This window comes from Chrysochloris asiatica, unplaced genomic scaffold, assembly GCF_000296735.1.
Source record: "Chrysochloris asiatica unplaced genomic scaffold, ChrAsi1.0 scaffold00283, whole genome shotgun sequence".
Taxonomy (NCBI): domain Eukaryota; kingdom Metazoa; phylum Chordata; class Mammalia; order Afrosoricida; family Chrysochloridae; genus Chrysochloris; species Chrysochloris asiatica.
This window is the reverse complement of record NW_006408801.1, coordinates 343,653-360,842: the sequence shown is the minus strand read 5'-3', so window position 1 is coordinate 360,842 and position 17,190 is coordinate 343,653. Positions and strand designations below refer to the sequence as shown.

Here is a 17,190-nt window from a genome sequence, read left to right as displayed (position 1 = left end):
ACCTCAGCACCCTCTCTCACTGCCCGGGTCACACTGGGGAAGATGACCTCAGCACCCTCTCTCACCGCCCCACCCCCCACCCCCCCACTGCCCAGGTCACACTGGGGGAGATGATCCCAACACCCTCTCTCACTCTCCTCCCACTGCCCGGGTCACACTGCGGGAGATGATCCCAGCACCCTCATTCACATATACCCCATTACCCAGGTCACACTGGGGGAGATGACCTCAGCACCCTCATTCACATATACCCCATTACCCTGGTCACACTGGGAGACCCAACACACTCACTTTCATAAAACCCATAGGGGCCTCATGCGTTTTTTGCTGGGAATGTCCTAAGTCCACACTTCACTCAGAACACTGCGCTTCATAACGTCCTGGCTGGTCACCTGTGTAGAGCAGCAGCTCTCAGACACCTCCTGGAATGCCTCTCGATCGCAGTCCCATCAAAGCTTTACACCTACTAGGATTCCTTTGTACCTTGAAGTGTGTTTTCTCTCTATTTCTATCCCTCACCCCCTAGCAGCCCCACATCGAAGGTCCATGGAGCAGAAACTTGTTCTTCAGACCCTACATGCCCTCTAGGTGTCAGGAACAGTGAAGTACATTGTTACCGAAAACATAACTGGATCAATAAATAAAATACATCCATTACCAGCCCTCACAGTGTGCCTAACCAAGATCAAGTGTTCCCTCTCCATTTGAATAGAGACTTCATTTGAATCATTCTGAAGCTTTTTCTTTTCACCTAAACATGGGTAACTGTACAGCCAAGAACATGTTCTGAGACCAAGAATCATATCATGTTCACGCCTGTATTAATGCCCAGGAATCAAACACACAGAGACGAAGGTTCAATAAAATCTCTCACTTGAAAATGAAAAATAAATCTTAAGAAAAGGTGGTGGAGGTGGTGGCTGTGTGCCGTGGAGTCGGTTCTGACTCATAGGGACCCTGTACGGGGTTTCGGAGGCTCTAAGTCTTTATGGTAGCAGAAAATCTCATCTTTCTCCCGTGGAACAGCTGGTTGTTTCCGACTGCTGACCTTGCTGTTCACAGCCCGATTCGTAACTACTACACTACCAGAGCTAGGGAATATATTTTTGTTTCTACTATAACATGCACAACTGACACTTAAAATCCTTTCACGACTAACACAAGGATTTCATTTGTAACAGGAAACATGCTTTTCTCAATAAAGGGTGATGCACTATGAGCTAGAAAAAGGCGTGAAGACCTGGACATGAAACGTGTTTTTCTCAATAAAAGGTGGAAGGAGCTCGAGTAGCACAGTGGTTCCAAGTCGGGCTGCTCACCTCAAGGTCAGCAGTTCGAAACTACCAGCCATTCCATGAGAGAAAGATGAGGCTTTCTGTTCCCATAAAGATTTACAGCCTCAGAAACCCTATGCAGAGTCACTATGAGTCGGAACTGACTCCATGACACATAACCACCACTGTGGGCTAGAGTAAGGTGCGGAGACCCAGACAAGAAATGTGTTTTTCTCAGTATAAGGTGATGCACTGTGAGCTAGATTAAGGCATGAAGACCCAGACAGTAAGGCTCCCTTTTGCTTGATAGGAATTGCTATGGGTAGCAGCGAGTCGTCTTGCAAAATACCCCAGAATTCTGAGCAATCAAAAGGCACAACTGAAGCAGCACTCAGCAGTGCACAAAATAATTGTAATACTAGGTTAAGATGGAAAAGAAAGAAGAGAAACCTCGAGGCTCTCTTGGTTCTTCCAGGAGAATTACCAGTAGCTGGATCCAAACATCGTCCAAACAACAGAAGATGTTTGAAAATGAATGGAGAGTTAAGATTCAACATTCTCCATCACTGAAGGTGCTATCATTTCAACTGGGACACTTCAAGGCAGGAGTGAGAAAACGCCCATCTGAGGAAGCCACCACAGAACATTTACTTCACCAGTTCGATTCCCAGATGCACACTTACATAATTTAACCAAACAGAGAATATCTTTTGTCCAGGAAAATGTGGCAAGAAATTCTTCTAGGATCAGAGGAAGAGGTATGAATTCTGTTTATGATTTCCTTGTGCAAACATTACCTCCCTAGGCCATCCAGTACAACCAGGTCATCTGTCCACAGGATACTATTTACATCCATCTGTCCAAAGGAAGGACCAAGCAGAGCTCCCGTTAAGAGCACTCTTCATGGTGGTCGTGTGTTGTGGCGTCGGTTCCAACTACAAGCGACCTTGTACAGGGTTTCCAAGGCTATAAATCTTTACCGGAACAGAAAGCCTCTCTTTCTCCTATGGAACAGCTAATAGTTTCGAACTGCTGACCTTGAGGTTAGCAGCCCAATTCGCACTACCAGAGCTCTTTAAAGAGTAATCTTAAATCACAAAAACATCCACTAAGTAACCCAAGATGGAAAGAACTCCCATGGTATTCCTGCATGGTGGCTCAGCTAGGTTACTTCCTTTCCAATATTTTTAAAGGAGGGGGAGGGCCAATAAGATCACAAACATGTTATTCTTCACAAATTGACCCAAGTGAAACAGGACATGCCTGAAACAGTTTAGAAAATACAATCCACACAGAAATTCGCAGCCAGGAGAAGACACCACCTTCTTCAAGACATTATGAAATAGAAAATGGACTTAATAGTGAACAAAATGACATATGAACCATTACCAATCATGAGTTTTCCTGTTTGTTTTGGTTGTTAGGTGCCATCACATCAGTTCCAACTGTGACCCATGCACAAGTGTGGTTCAGTGAATTATTTAGTGGCTCTTCTAGCCAAAGTCTTCGTAAAGTGGGAAAGAACATATATACAAATCCAACCGCCGATCTACCCCTCAGTGGTGAGAAATGAAAGGACTCCCTTTACAGCAGAAGCAGACAGGAAGGTCCTTTATCACCACTCCTATTCAACACTGTGCGGGAAGGCAGAGCAAGAGCTATAAGGCAAGAAAGTGAAATTAAAGGTATCCAACTGTGCAAAGAAGTAAAAATCTCTCTATTTGTAGAGTATGATCCTACACATAGAAAATCCCAAAGATTCAGCAAGAAAATTGTTGGAATTCCTTGAAAGAGTTAACAAAGTGGCAAGGCACATGATGAATATAAGAAACAAAAAAAATCAGTTGGACTCCTCTATACTAATAAAGACAACTCCGAAAAGGCAATTAGTAAAAACAATACCATTTACAATACCACCAAAAGATGAAACACATAGGAATAAATCTAACCAGAGAAACAAAAGACCCATAACAAAGAAAACTGTTAAATAGTTAACTATTAAAACTATTAAACAGCAAGAAACCAAAAGAAACCTACAAAAATGGAAGACTGTACCATGCACATGGATATGAAGAGTTAACATCGTGAAAGGTCAACACTTCCCAAGGCAATCTATAGATATAATGCAATCTCAATCTGGAGTCCAACAGTATTGTTTAAAGAGATGGAAAAACTCATCACTAATTTTATACGGAAAGGAACGAGATCTTGGATAAGCCAAGCACTGCTTAAGAAGAACAAAGTTGGAGAACTCTCCAACCTCATCTCAAAATTAACTACACAGCCACAGTGGTCTAAACAGTGTGGTACTGGTACAATGAAGGACACAGAGCTGAGATGCCAGAAGTAAACTCACCCACATACAGTCAGCTAATCTTTGACAAAGAGCCAAAACACAAGAAATGGGTAAGAAGTATTCTCTTCAACAAACGGTGCTGGCAAAACTGGAAATCAATGTGAGCTAAAACAAGAGCCAAACATCACACCACATACAAAGGCAAACTCTATGAAGACTAAAGACCTAAAAGTAAGCCTGGAACTACGGAGAGGACCTGAACGCAAGTGTTCTGGAACCCCATTCTTCCCAGTGGCATCCCAATTTCTTGACACAGACGAGTGAGTGCCTTCAGTGTTGCATCCGTTTACTGAAACACCAGCCCTGCGGGTTCTAAGGCAGACTTGCTCCGCAGGGTTTTCTCGGCTGCAGTCTTTACCAAATCAGACAGCCAGCCCTTTCTTCCATAGTGTAGTGGAGTTCCAACCTTCAGGGTAACTGTGGAGTGCACATCTTCTGCACCACCCAACAAGTGTTACATCGTACTATGAACAGAATCTATTCTAATAAGCAGAAGCATTGAAACACTTCCATAAAGTGTATCGTTTCTCTCACACAGATGTAACCTAAGTTACCCACCTACTCAAATGCCCACTAGGTAAGGATCACCACATGTGCACCTACAGCCCTTGTCTCACGAGTGTCGGTGTAGTTGACAGCATTCTTACGTTTAATAAAGAACAGTGAGGCTGACATAAATACCGTAACCTGAAAACAGTGATGTTGATTTCCTACAACTGTAAAACACAAATAAAAGAATCATTCAAGGATTATGAAATGTCACGCAGTGTGCAATGGGACTTCAGAAAGTTCATGAGATAATAGAAGGGAAAGATGATGACGTTTTCTCAGAAAATTTTTGAAGTCCCCTCGTATTAGCTTAACATGAACCAAGTATCCGATCTTCGAGTGTTTCTGTCCCACAGTCAGACTGGGGAATGCTTGGTGTATATAAAAATACAGAGGGAGGGGAAGATTATTCTTATCACAATGCAATCAACGTGTTGCTATAAAGCAGAGGTGGTTGTTAATTGCCATCGAGTGGGTTCTAACTCACAGAGACCCTGTATGGGGTTTCCGAGGAGCTACTGGTGGCTTTGAACCACTGACCTTGTAGTTCGCAGTCCAGTGTTTGTCCTACAATGCCACACCAGGAATCCAAAAGACAGGGTGTTGTTGTGAAGTGCCGTCAAGTCAGTTCAGACCCATAGCGACCCTATAGGGTTTCCGAGGAGCAGCTTGTGAGCTTCACCCGCCGACCTCACAGTTCAAAAGGCTTTGCAGTATGGCTCATTAACCCACAGCACCACAATGCTAATGCCAAACCCACAACATCTAATAAATGGTGAGGTGCCTCACCAATTTCCAGTGCTCTGAGAAGCTGCCATTCAGCATGTCTGCCCTGAAGAATACGGTGGCCAGCCTGAACCTGGGCCAGTAACCTGAACACATGGCACACTACCGGAGATCCACACACTCAGCTGACTCCTCCCCAGAAATCCTAGATGTAAAAATACTGGGGTTCACTCTGAATATTCATTAATGACTTAAGAGGAAAGGTAAATTTCCTTTGATCATGAAGTTCCCTGTCTGTCTCTGTTTAACACTCACCTAACTGTAAAGCCTTTGTTGACAACAGGGATTTTTTAGCATATGGGCCTTCCTCCAATGCTATTGGTGGGGATCTCTTCCTAATGGTGTCCTCAAGACCGCCAAAACAATCTCAGACGTTTCACCACCTCCCAGTTTCAAAGTCACCCAACACCCGGCTGATTTCCCAGCACTGGACTCAAACACTGTGTTTCCATTGTAGCGCGCACCTGGCTTTCACACAGGGTGTACTGATGGCGGCTGTTTCGGGTACAGTCTTTGTGGGTACACTCGCTTTCTAGATTGCTCTATATTACTATTAGCAGACGTCATAACAAGGCTTTAGCTTAGCATGCGATAGAGAGAATTACTTATTTAAAATACGGACTATCTGAGAATAAGCAGGGAAATTGTTCTTTTCTTCTATGAATGGTTGGTATTTCAGTGTGTGACTTTAGAAGACGGCAGCATCCTATCTCAGAGACACTTCAGGTGCTCACAAAGTCTCAAAAGTGCATTTGACACTACTGAGTCTCTGCTTCCAAACTTTATAGTACAAGTATATGAATTTATTTTCAATAAATTATCACTTTTGCATATATCAGTCAAACCACAAAGCCTAAACACTTGCAAACAAAATGCATTATTAATTTAATTGTCACAGCCTATTTAGCTAACTTCTATTACTATTTGCTATAATAAGCATACGAGAGGAGACTCAAATTCAAAACATAAAAAAAAAGTAAACTGATTACACTGTCCTGGAGAAATTAAAATATAGCATGCTTGCAAAATTACAGCCAAAGCATTAATGTTTTAAATAGGTAAGAAAAAAACGTTGAAATTAATTTAGAGAACCGTTATGCCCAAAGTGATGGTTCAATATGCTGATAGAGTTTCTTTGCTTCCTGCACCATTACAAGCACCAATTCTTCCCCCTCCAAGAAGGAGGTGGTGGAGTGTGAGAAGGCAACCTTTCCAAATGGACTGAGCTGGAGGTAGGACTAGAATCTCATTCTTTACCAGCGAGGGCCATCTGGGATGAGAGAGCGCGGCTGTGGAGGTCTCATCGTCCCAGGCAGTATTTCTATGCAATGAGACAACACTCCACACAAGCAAGTGTTCAGAAAACACAAGCCTCAGTGCTGAAGGATTACCAGTGTAATACTCCAGAGGATGATGGGGTGTGCCTTGGCATTGTGAGATTTGCACCAGGAGTTTAGGAGGAAGAAAGAGGGCTGCTATCTGAGAAAGCTATCACGCTTCGGGGGAAGAAGGCAGGCAGGCACACACTCCTTTGCCTGTGTTTAGACTCTGCTTATGTACTGCTGATCCAATGAGTGGAAGAAAGAGAAAAGCTTCTGGAGCGAACACACAGAAAAACAAGGAACCTACACAGCACACCTGTGCTTGCCGGACTCCATCACAACTCTCAGAGAAGGTCCACTACTGTCAGGCTGAAGACACCAATATGAAACCATAGGAATAGAGGCGTCTTGCTCCCAAATAAAAAACAAAATGGCACATCTCGGCCTGAATCATATTCAGTCAGCCTCCTGGATCTGCAGATTTTGAATCAAGCCATGCGCGAGTGGGGGTGGGTGTCTGCGCGTGGAATTGAGTCCCCAGAGCAATCCCTCCCAGGCTGAGCGGAGCAGACAGTGAGTGCATTTCCATCTGGCAGGGACTATGAAAGATGTAGACAAGATCTAAGGATGCAGGGATGGGGAGAGGAGGTGGGCAGGTTACATGCAAATACAACACCATCTTACACAAGGTACTTGAGCATCCACGGGTTTGGGCGTCCACAGGGGTCCTGGAACTAATCCCCTGGGTACTAGTTTTGGGTATACAGGAACCCTTTTATCCCCTTGTTCATCTGATCTACACTGTTTTCGTGCATATATGTTTTGTGAATACAAAACCCTAAGTATCTACATCTGACTGATTTTTACTGAGCCATCATCAATATCTAGTACTGAGAAAGACAATCGGAATCCGAGTCAGCCCAACAACAGCTCTACCACCCAGTCGTCATGGAGACACCAAGCACACGACCACTGTCCTGAACCTCAGTCTTTGGTGTGAAGTTGGATCCCACTCATGGCAGCCCTGTAGACAGTTTCTGAGGAACGGCTGGTGGGTTTGAACCACCAACCTTGCAAATAGTAGCCCAGGGCTTATGTTACAGAGTCATGCCAAGCCTCTACTAGGGGTTCGAAGCCAGGCCTCCACCTGGGGTGACTGGGGACCTAAACAGAGCACCTGAGATTAGAGCTGTAAAGTTTGAAACATGACACCTTCTAACAAGGTCAGATACAGCATGTGGAAAGCATAATGACCATAGGAATTAAATTTCCAATTCCTTATGACTTATGAAACATAGATTTGACAAGTTCCATATTTTTCATCAAATATTGTAATTTTTTAATTTTAAAAATAATGCATCCATGACACATGCAACACATGCATTTTGGCTACAATAAATTAAATCCACTCACTCCTCACTGTCAACAAGGTTAGGTTCCAAAGACCAAGTGGTTATGGGAAATCAGTGATTTGTGAGAGTCAGCGGCTGTGAATTATCTGGTACCAGAGCCCTGCACATCTTGACATGCATGTGAAGAAAGAGTAGACGCCCACCCCCTCGTGCCCCAACTCCCCACAACCATGGAGCCTGAGGGGGTTGGGAGGCAGGAGGTGGTGGCTGGGTGCTGAACATCAATCGGCCCACCCAGGCTCCACATCCCCACGTGGACCCTTTCAGTCTGGCCCCAGCAACCTCCCAAGCACCTTTGCACTCTCATCCAGCCTCCACCTGTCCACCCCTGATCATACGTAATCCTGTCATGACCTCTCATCCTCCGTGGACAGATGAATCAGAGAAGGCATCCCTCATAAGGTCTCCTCATTACAGGAGCCCCTGGTACATCAATCAGGGTGGCCCAAGGAACCCTTCAACGGGGCCTGGATCAGACAGGCCACCTAAGATTGTTTTCAAAATAGTGAATGCAAATAATGAGATAGTAGCTTACTGAAGAGCAGGTACGTAAAGTTACAGGGGAAACTATGACACACCCACAGGTCAATCGTGGGCATATGGGACCGCCCATCATTTATTTATACCGGCACAACACCCTGAAGAAAACAGCACTCCCCCAATCACAAAACCACAGTCAGTTCCTCAGAGAAACGAAAAGAGAGGCAAAACCATTTTCTATATTAAAACGGCAATTAAACACTTTGAAATATGGGTGATGAAGCCTCAAGCTTCAAGGCAGTGTACAGAATTGCATCATCATCGACATTTTAAACCATTTCAAAGCTGAGGCTGGGGTGGGTGTGTGAAAGTCGGTGGACTTGGAAAGGTGGGCACATGCAGGTTGAGTTGTGCCTGCCCCACAAGTTATAGACTTTCATCTCCGGAGCAGCCCAGCTCAGCTGTAGCTGAAATGACGGGATTTCAGCTCACCTAACGCAATTTTGACACAGCAACAAGACATGGTAACTACACTGCTATTTCAGAGATGATACAAGGATTCTTTTGTTGGTTTTAAGTATTAGTAATGTTTAATTCCATGGAAAGAATTCAAAAAGTATGATTTTTAAACCTGAAATAAAAATACAGGAAAAAATAGACCAACTTCTGTTTTGTATATTTATTTTAGCACATGATGATGTCTCTCCAGGGGTCAAATGCCTCTAATTTAACACTCCTCAAAGTTGTAGGTCATTTCACCAACCCCAAAATCTCAAGGTGGCTGATCCCTTTCTGATATTTTTAGATGAGAATTTTAAAAGTTAAAGTACGACCTTCCATTTTTGTGGGAGGGATGCATAGATGAAGGTACTCAACACAAACCATGTCATGGGCCAACTTGATAAGCATCCTGGGACAATCGCCTGCCTCATCAAAGAGACATCGAGAAAAACAATCATGCTTATTAAATGGGAAACAGAGAAAATTACCTTTCTTTTGGTGTGCCAACGCCGTGTTTGCCAAGTAGATGAGTATTTAAGTGCTTCTTCATTACAAAAGCAACCCTAAATGGGAAAAATGTAAGAAAAGTAGTTACTAAACGAAAACTTGACTCTGCTACAGGCATGTCGAGTCTGAAGACATGGACAGGTGTTACATAAAATCTGAATACATTTCAATGGGACTCCTGTTAAGTAAACCAAACTGTCCTTGCTACTGACCGAAGCAGTCCAACACCATGCATACAGAACAGACACACTATAGAAACCAAAATCCAGCGACACAGTGACACCCAAACCGACTGCTTTGTTTTCTTGCTGGCATGTGCGAGGACAGAGGCATGGCTATGGTCCTCTGCCGTAGGGGACCTCACTGTAGCAGGCACTGCACTTATATTTCAGGCACGTGAGCTTCAGAAAACATCATGCAACTAAACGTCAGGGAAGAGTTTTCATGAAACTTTCTTGAGAACATGTTTATAACTTCGAGGAAGGGTTTTTTTTTTTTTTTAATGATACAAATGTTTATTTGACTGCAGCTGGAAAAAAGCAAATCAATGTACTTAAGTGCCAATAAGCTATCAATAACTGAAACAAACAAGAGGAATCACCTGACATGCGATCTTATTTTACACACAAATCAGTTTAGTTAATTCGATTCTGCTGACCTAACTATGAAACGGGAGGAATCAGAAGCCAGTACGCTGAGCTCCACTCATCACTGAACAGCATCAATTTAATTGTCTTCTGAGTATTTAAAACAATTTCGGTCTCACTCAGGAAGCACCAGGCAAAAGTGGCTCTCTTGATAAGTAAAAAAAAAAATTAAAAAAACAACAATAAAAAAATATTTTCTGCTATAACTTTTCACTGTAAAAGGGCTTGCAAACATTTTTCTTAATTACGTATTACAGCTGTCCTTCATAAAGTTAATTACTAATAGCTGAAAGGCAACAGAATCTATTTGCATATCTACATGAAAGGCATGACATATGCAAAAATATGATTTTAATTAGCATTCTAGGATATGAAGGGCTACAAATCAAATTGGCATGTTATAAGATTCTTCACATTAAATGCTGAATTCATCTGGACATGTTTGCACAAATGGACAACTGAGAACTGAGGAGCCAAGCCGCCCAAGGAAGAGAGGAAGCCCAGCCGCCAAGAGAAAACTGAATGCAGCTATCCTTCTCACTTCAGGGGCTACCATGGAACCTTAGTACTGAAGCTAAAATAATAAATTTGCATATTTAAAGTACTATAACGTCATTTTTAAACCAGTGTACTTGTACTGCATAAAAAGTAACATCACATCTTTCACAAACCAAATACACTAGGTAAGAGCAACTTCGGACAAGATACAGTTTCTAACTCAGTATAAATAACTGATCAGACCATCTATCACTAAAGCGGCAAGGTGGCTATTATATAGGAATAACCAAACTGCAATATACCGAATACTTAGAAAAAATAACAGTGTAAAGATGTTCTACATTTGTTTCTATTTCATCAAAACAAACTAGGTAACATTGTTCATTTATTTCCCTCAAAAAGAATTCAGTAATAGTAAACATCCATTCAAGGCATAACTTTCTACAGTCCTCGGTTTTCCTCTCATTAAGAAAACACAAAGCTAAGGTTAAAAACCCTAAACTGCACAGCACAGCTTGTTTACACCGCCAAGTATAACTCAAGAGTTTCGGATTTGGAAACTTCAGTGCAGGGTTCAATAGAGAGAAATTCTGTCCGTTACAACATCTGCGGTCTAAGAGCTGAGGTGAAAAGACTGCACCAGGAGGTACGGCCAAGAGGGAGGGAGAAGGCTCATCTGAGCTAACATGGTGAGGAGAGCTGGTAATGTATGACTACAGCGCTGTACTGTTCAGAGGGATCACAACTGCTTACCATGGCAGGAAAACATGGAAAAATAAAAAAGGTGTAATATGAAAATTCAGTTCAGTTGTATTCATATACCAATGCTTAGTCCTTACAATGCATAATTAAGGAAGGCATTTTTCCTTGAGACATTAAATTTGATATAAACAAGCACAAGTTCCTTACAATTAGTTTAAAGACTTGCACAAGTCAGTATGAGTCTATCATCCTTAGGCCAAGCAAGAAAGACCCAGAAAAATCCACCAGCCTACAGTATACTGCCATGGAGATCTGGTGTGGCGCTGTGTGGTACGCAGTAGAGCTCTGGTAGCGTAGTGGTTACGAGTCGGGCTGCCAACCACAAGGTCAGCAGTTCGAAACTCCCAGCGGTTCCGTGGGAGAAAGATGAGGCTTTCTGCTCCTGTAAAGATTTACAGCCTCGGAAACCCTGTGCAGGGTATGAGTCGGAACCGACTCCATGGTACTTAAAGACAACAACGAACCACAAGGTCACAGGTTCAAACTCACCACTCTCTCCTCGAAAACCCTATACAGGGTCGCCTGGTCGGAACCAGCTCGATGGTACTCAACAACAACAACAACATATCAACACAACATTGCCACCAACAGGTCATGACTCAGTTTAGCCTATTCTTCACTGTCTCTGTAAGAGGGTTAGGTACTAATATTTCAACAAGAAAGGGGAGGATTTCATGACAAGGGGGAAAAAGGAATGCCAAAGCTAAAAAACTTCAACCTGAAGTACTGTACTGATCCCTCACATTTCCTGCTGATCAGGAAATGCCATAAACCTGCCCCTGATCCCATTGTTTACAGTGCAGAAGGCACTCATCCCATTCTTGGACATATTGAATCAATAGAGACTGGAGCCTCGGAGACAGACCCCACACTTCCATCACTAGTGGATATTTTTTACTCTTCCTTCTCTGATCCGTTTCTGCCTAACAAAGGTTCTGTTGCGCAGGATTTGCTCTATTTGCTAAGTACCTCATACATGCGTGCTGGTTCAGAAACAGAATTCCAACCTTCCATGGGAGAGACCCGGGTTCGGTTCCCAACCAGTGAACCGCAGCTATCACCCATCTGTCTGTGGAGCGTCAGATTAGTGGGGACTAAGGAAGAAGGATCTGGTACTCTACTTCCAGAAGCCGGCGGCCATTGTGAACCCAGGGCTGTACCTGAATTTCAGGATCACTGCGCACAGAGTTACAATGACCTGGGGTGAATCAACAGCAGCTGAAGACGGAAACAGTGTGCAAACAACGGACCAACAACTCCGTGAGGGAATTACAGGTAAACCTCTAAGCTTCTGACCGTGACATTGGTAACAACAAAGCAGTCGACGTCACTCTAAGAGGCACGGCTGTTCAGCAAAGCACATGAAGGACCAAGATGTACACAAACAATTCAGGGAAAGAAAGCCAAGCCCAGAAACCTGCAGGTGGAGGTAGGAAGTGGGGCCAAGGAAGCACCTGTCAGGTCCTCCCACAGAGAGAAAATAGTCATCCCAGGTGTTTGCAAAGAGGAACCACGAGGATACCATGGCAGACACCACCGAGAGAGGGCAACAGATGCTAACACAGAGAGACAGGGTGGACTAACTGTCCATCTAGTGCTCCAGGCAGTAAGAGATCTCGGCCAGACTGGGATACGGAGTTGCACTTGGAGCCAGTAGAATTTCCATCTGGATTGGACTCAAAAAAGAAATCATCATTTCCAACCAGAGAAGAACCGAGCTGGCTTGAGGGTGAATATCAGTTTGGGATATTGTTATCTTCTATCTTCAATTAGAGAAACCCATTAGACATTCGAAAGATAAACCAACATGAGTCTGGATATAGTATCCTGGAGTTGGAAGTGAGATCCAGACTAGATATATACTTTCTCAGGCTAGTGATCTGGCAAGGGGCTGAACAAACTGAAAGAATACCTTAAAATCATTAAAAAAAAAAAAAGAATTACTTGGTTTTGGTTTCCTGTTTTATGACTGACCAATTGACGTCCCAGAACTCCCACGCATCTACAATGCTAGAACAAACATCATTTAAAATTTTGGTGCCAAAAGAGCAACACATCTTCATCCTAGCTACAGAGTTTGGATGAGAAATCCCATTAATTTCACTTCTCGATTTGAAGTAATTTCCCAGACATTTGGTATCATTCAATAAAAACCTCTTCCTTCCATCCCTCTGGATTTATCTCCGCCAACGATTTCAAATGACAAGTCAAGGGAGATGATCTGACTGACCTATGCGAGGTGATAAAATACATTATAGCATAAAAACAGAGCAAAAGATGTTAAACGCAGCACAAACCCAGGCACAGGGCATGGTGTGCCTCAACCTTGTACCATGTGTCGGGGGCTCACTTAGGAGCGAGTCTCCCATATGTGAGGGCAGAAGAGGAGTTGCCCCAGGATGCAGTCTGCGAGGTCCGGTTATGCTTTTATTTCTGCTTCCCCCAAGGATGCAGCAAGGAGGTCTGGTGGGAAAAGGTGCCCAGGTGGCATACTGGGTTAAGCATTGTGCTGCTCATCCAAAGTCGGGAGTTCAAACCCACCAGCTACTCCACAAGAGATGCATGAGGCTTTCTGCTCCCACAGATTCAAGGTCTCAGAAACCCCGTCCAGGGTCGCTGTGGGTCACAACTGGCCCGATGGCAGGTTTTGTGTTTTTTTCTTTGTATAAAAAAATAATTTCCCACTTTAGTAATACTAATTTCGAACTAGAGTGTAAGGTTGTTGTTGTTAAGTACCATGGAGTCGGTTCCGACTCATAGTGACCCTGCACAGGGTTTCCGAGGCTGCAAATCTTTATGGGAGCAGAAAGCCTCATCTTTCAACCATGGAGCAGCCTGTAGTTTCGAACTGCCGACCTTGAAGTTAGCAGCCCAATTCGTAACCACTACGCTACCAGAGCTTAAGGTTGTTGTTGTTGTTGTTGTTGTTGTTATGTGCCATGGAGTCGGTTCTGACTCATAGCGACCCTGTACAGGGTTTCCAAGGCTCTAAATCTATACGGGAGCAGAAAGCCTCATCTTTCTCCCGCAGAACAGTTGGTAGTTTCAAACCACCTACCTTGAGGTTAGCAGCCTGATCTGTAACCACTATGCTGCGAGAGTGTAAGGTTAGAGAAGGAAAATTCAGAGGTCACAGGGGAATGGTTAGTCTGCACCCTGTCAAAGGCTGAGAACTCACAAGATGTAGAAACCAAGGCAGTCCTGGGAGGCCCTAAGCGTGAAGTTTTCACTGCATGTGAAGGTTCCTGAGGACGCAGTCACAGAGCTTGCAGGACAGACGGCTGCAGAGAACTGGCTCATAACGGGCTCAGTATCCCAACGCGAGGACAAGACATATAAGCTGCAAGGAGAGTTCTAAGACGCACGTTAGCGGCAACCAAGCTTTCTCTTTGATTACAGCAGGTGGATTTCCATTCTGCACAGCTCTCCCAGGATCCTCCGGGGAAACACTGCTCACAGTACACTCAAAACCACAGCTGAAGCAGCAGTGTACCAAAGCCACTGACAAATACAAGACCCACAGCACCCTTGAACCAGGAGCACTGGACCTGTCGGGTTAACTGCCAATGCCACATTGACAACGAGCACAGTATGGTAAAGGCCAGTGGAAAGGAAGGTCCTGCCATTTATGAACTACATCATGTCCAGAATATTAAGCATGTTGCTGGGGATCTAGTATCTTCTGTTGAAAATTGAGAAAAACATCACTTGTAAGATGTGAATTTCCTAAGAATTAAATGAAACCATACACAGAAATCTGCAGCTGAAAGTGGTGGCGAAGGGAATGTGACAAACACTGTCTACTAGTCTGTGGCATCTTGGAGCACACTGTAGGATAGGCCCCAGACCTGTTTAAACCACATGGTCAGCGATTCAAACCCACCAGGCTCTCTTCTAAAACCCTATACATGGTCACTATGAGTTGGAATCAACTGGACAAAGAACTTAACAACTATTATACTGCTGAGGAGTTCTGGAAGCAAAATGGTTATATGTTAGGCTGCTAACTGCAAGGTCAGCAGTTCAAATCCACCAGCTGCTCCACAGGACAAAGATGAGGCTTTCTGCACCCATAAAGATTTACAGCCTCAGAAGCCCTATACATGTTTGCTATGAGTCAGAACCGACTCGACGGCACACAACCACCACCACCATGTGCTGGATTCCTGGAGTTTTGCTGTAGATTCAAAGTTCAGACTCACCAAGCCCTCTTCTGAAACCCTATACAGGATCGCTGTGTGCTGAAACCGACTCGATGGTAAATAACAATTACAGCAACATTATATTGCTATCGTTAAAATCTTGTAGAAAATATACTTAGTTACCTTTAGGGAGAAAATTGATAAATTTTTAAGATTAAGAATTTCAACTTCCAAAAGTCCTCGTTTCTTTGAGCGAATACTTGACTTGAATACGTTGCAGTTGGTGCTGGTCTTGCTGCGGGGTACCACCCAAGTCCTGTCAACCCTGAACAGGGTTTCTGAGGCCCCGTTTGCCTGAAGGGTGACTAGTATATTCAAACTGCTGCCCTTGTGGTTAACAGACTAAGCCTTAACCCATGACCTAAAATGCAGAGCAGCTCAGATGAAACTTCATTCAATGTGCATGAGAACCCGTACACTAGTGATGGACAGCTGGGATCAGCCACACTACTGATCAGACCACCACCCACCTATGGTGAGAACATGCATGCCTGCTCACCCATTTTTGTGTGGTAACAAATGCGGTCATCCCTGACGGAGCCAAAACTGACTTGAGGGCAGCCAGCAACAACAGCAGGGCTGTGAGGGTTCAGTGTTGATACTTACAGGAGATGCTGGACACGCTCTGGACACTACACAACTTGTTCAAGGGCTATCGAGTTGGCTCTTTTTAAGTTGCTAACTAGCCGAGTCTCAAAGACTCAAAAACTAGATCCTACCCCCAAGAATCCACCTCATCTCCAGAGCCTCTTGACAACGGGGCTTCCAATTGGCAAGAAGAGAAACTGTCAGAGGACCACAAATTTGTTTAGGAACCCCATCTTTGTGGCAAATGCAATGCAACTCGGCATGACTGCATTCAAGCACTAACTTAAAGATTCACACAGTAAACAGGTGACCCCAAAAACCAAAGGTGACTGAGCCCAGACCAATGGAAAGAGCTGACAGGCAGAGTGAGCGGGAGGGTTCTCAGAGAAGGCTGGGAGAGGAACGGCTGGCTGGGTCCCAAGTGTGGACTCCAAGTTAGGCAATCACAGGCATCTTCAAGACACAACGCAGACAACACTGCTCACAGCAGAATCCAAGGCAGGGTAACCTCTGGACATAAACACGCCCTCAACTGTCCCTGACAATAAATAAATAAAAGCACAAATGAAAGAAGTGAGAGCAAATCCGGACTCGACCATTGACACGTGGTGAGCCTGTGCTCCTGTTTCTGTCGCTTTTATTTTGCTGGTACCACATTAATCCACTGTCTCCTAATTTGTAGTGTAAGGATAGAAGTACTTATCTCAGAAAGTTATAAAAATGAGATAATAAGCATGTATTATTTAGCAAAGAGCCTGTTACATAGTCATCATCCCATAAATAATAACTATTATAAGAGTAATTATACAACAGAAATAAGGAACCAAATAGAAAGCAAAAATAACAGATTCAAGAAGATATGTTGGAACAGATGAAAGATGTCTATCGTTGTAAATACAATGTTTTCCACTACACACCCAAATGTCAAGCAATTAACTAGGAGTCCTGGTGTTGCACTGTAGGATAAGCACTCGACCCTAGGGTAAGTTTGAACTGCAAAGATGAGTGGTTCAAACTCACCAGCCGCTCCTCAGAAACCCTACACAGGGTCACTATGAGTCTGAACCAACTTGGTGGCACTAAACACCACCAACAAATATGCATGAACAAAATGCACTGCCTTTGTTCAAGAGGTTTAAAATCTAGATCACAGATTGATACTTAAAGAGATGCCTTCAGCTCTAAGCTGTTAACAACCGGGTCCACATACAAATACAAGGGCTGACAACACACTGAAATTCCCACAACTATGATTCGACTGTGACAGACCTCCCAGGGTTTTTTCCTTGGAATACAAAGTTGATAC

At 43.8% G+C, this 17,190-nt stretch overlaps 1 protein-coding gene across 1 annotated transcript in view; it reads right to left on the bottom strand.

Annotated features, from left to right (window-relative positions):
- Positions 1–17,190, bottom strand: part of ZNF407 (zinc finger protein 407) — a 450,972-nt gene that overhangs the window by 295,490 nt on the left and 138,292 nt on the right. Inside the window, exon 3 of the mRNA XM_006874544.1 lies at positions 9,169–9,243. Within this exon, the coding sequence (XP_006874606.1) occupies positions 9,169–9,243 (75 nt within the window). The remainder of the gene's footprint in view (positions 1–9,168; positions 9,244–17,190) is intronic.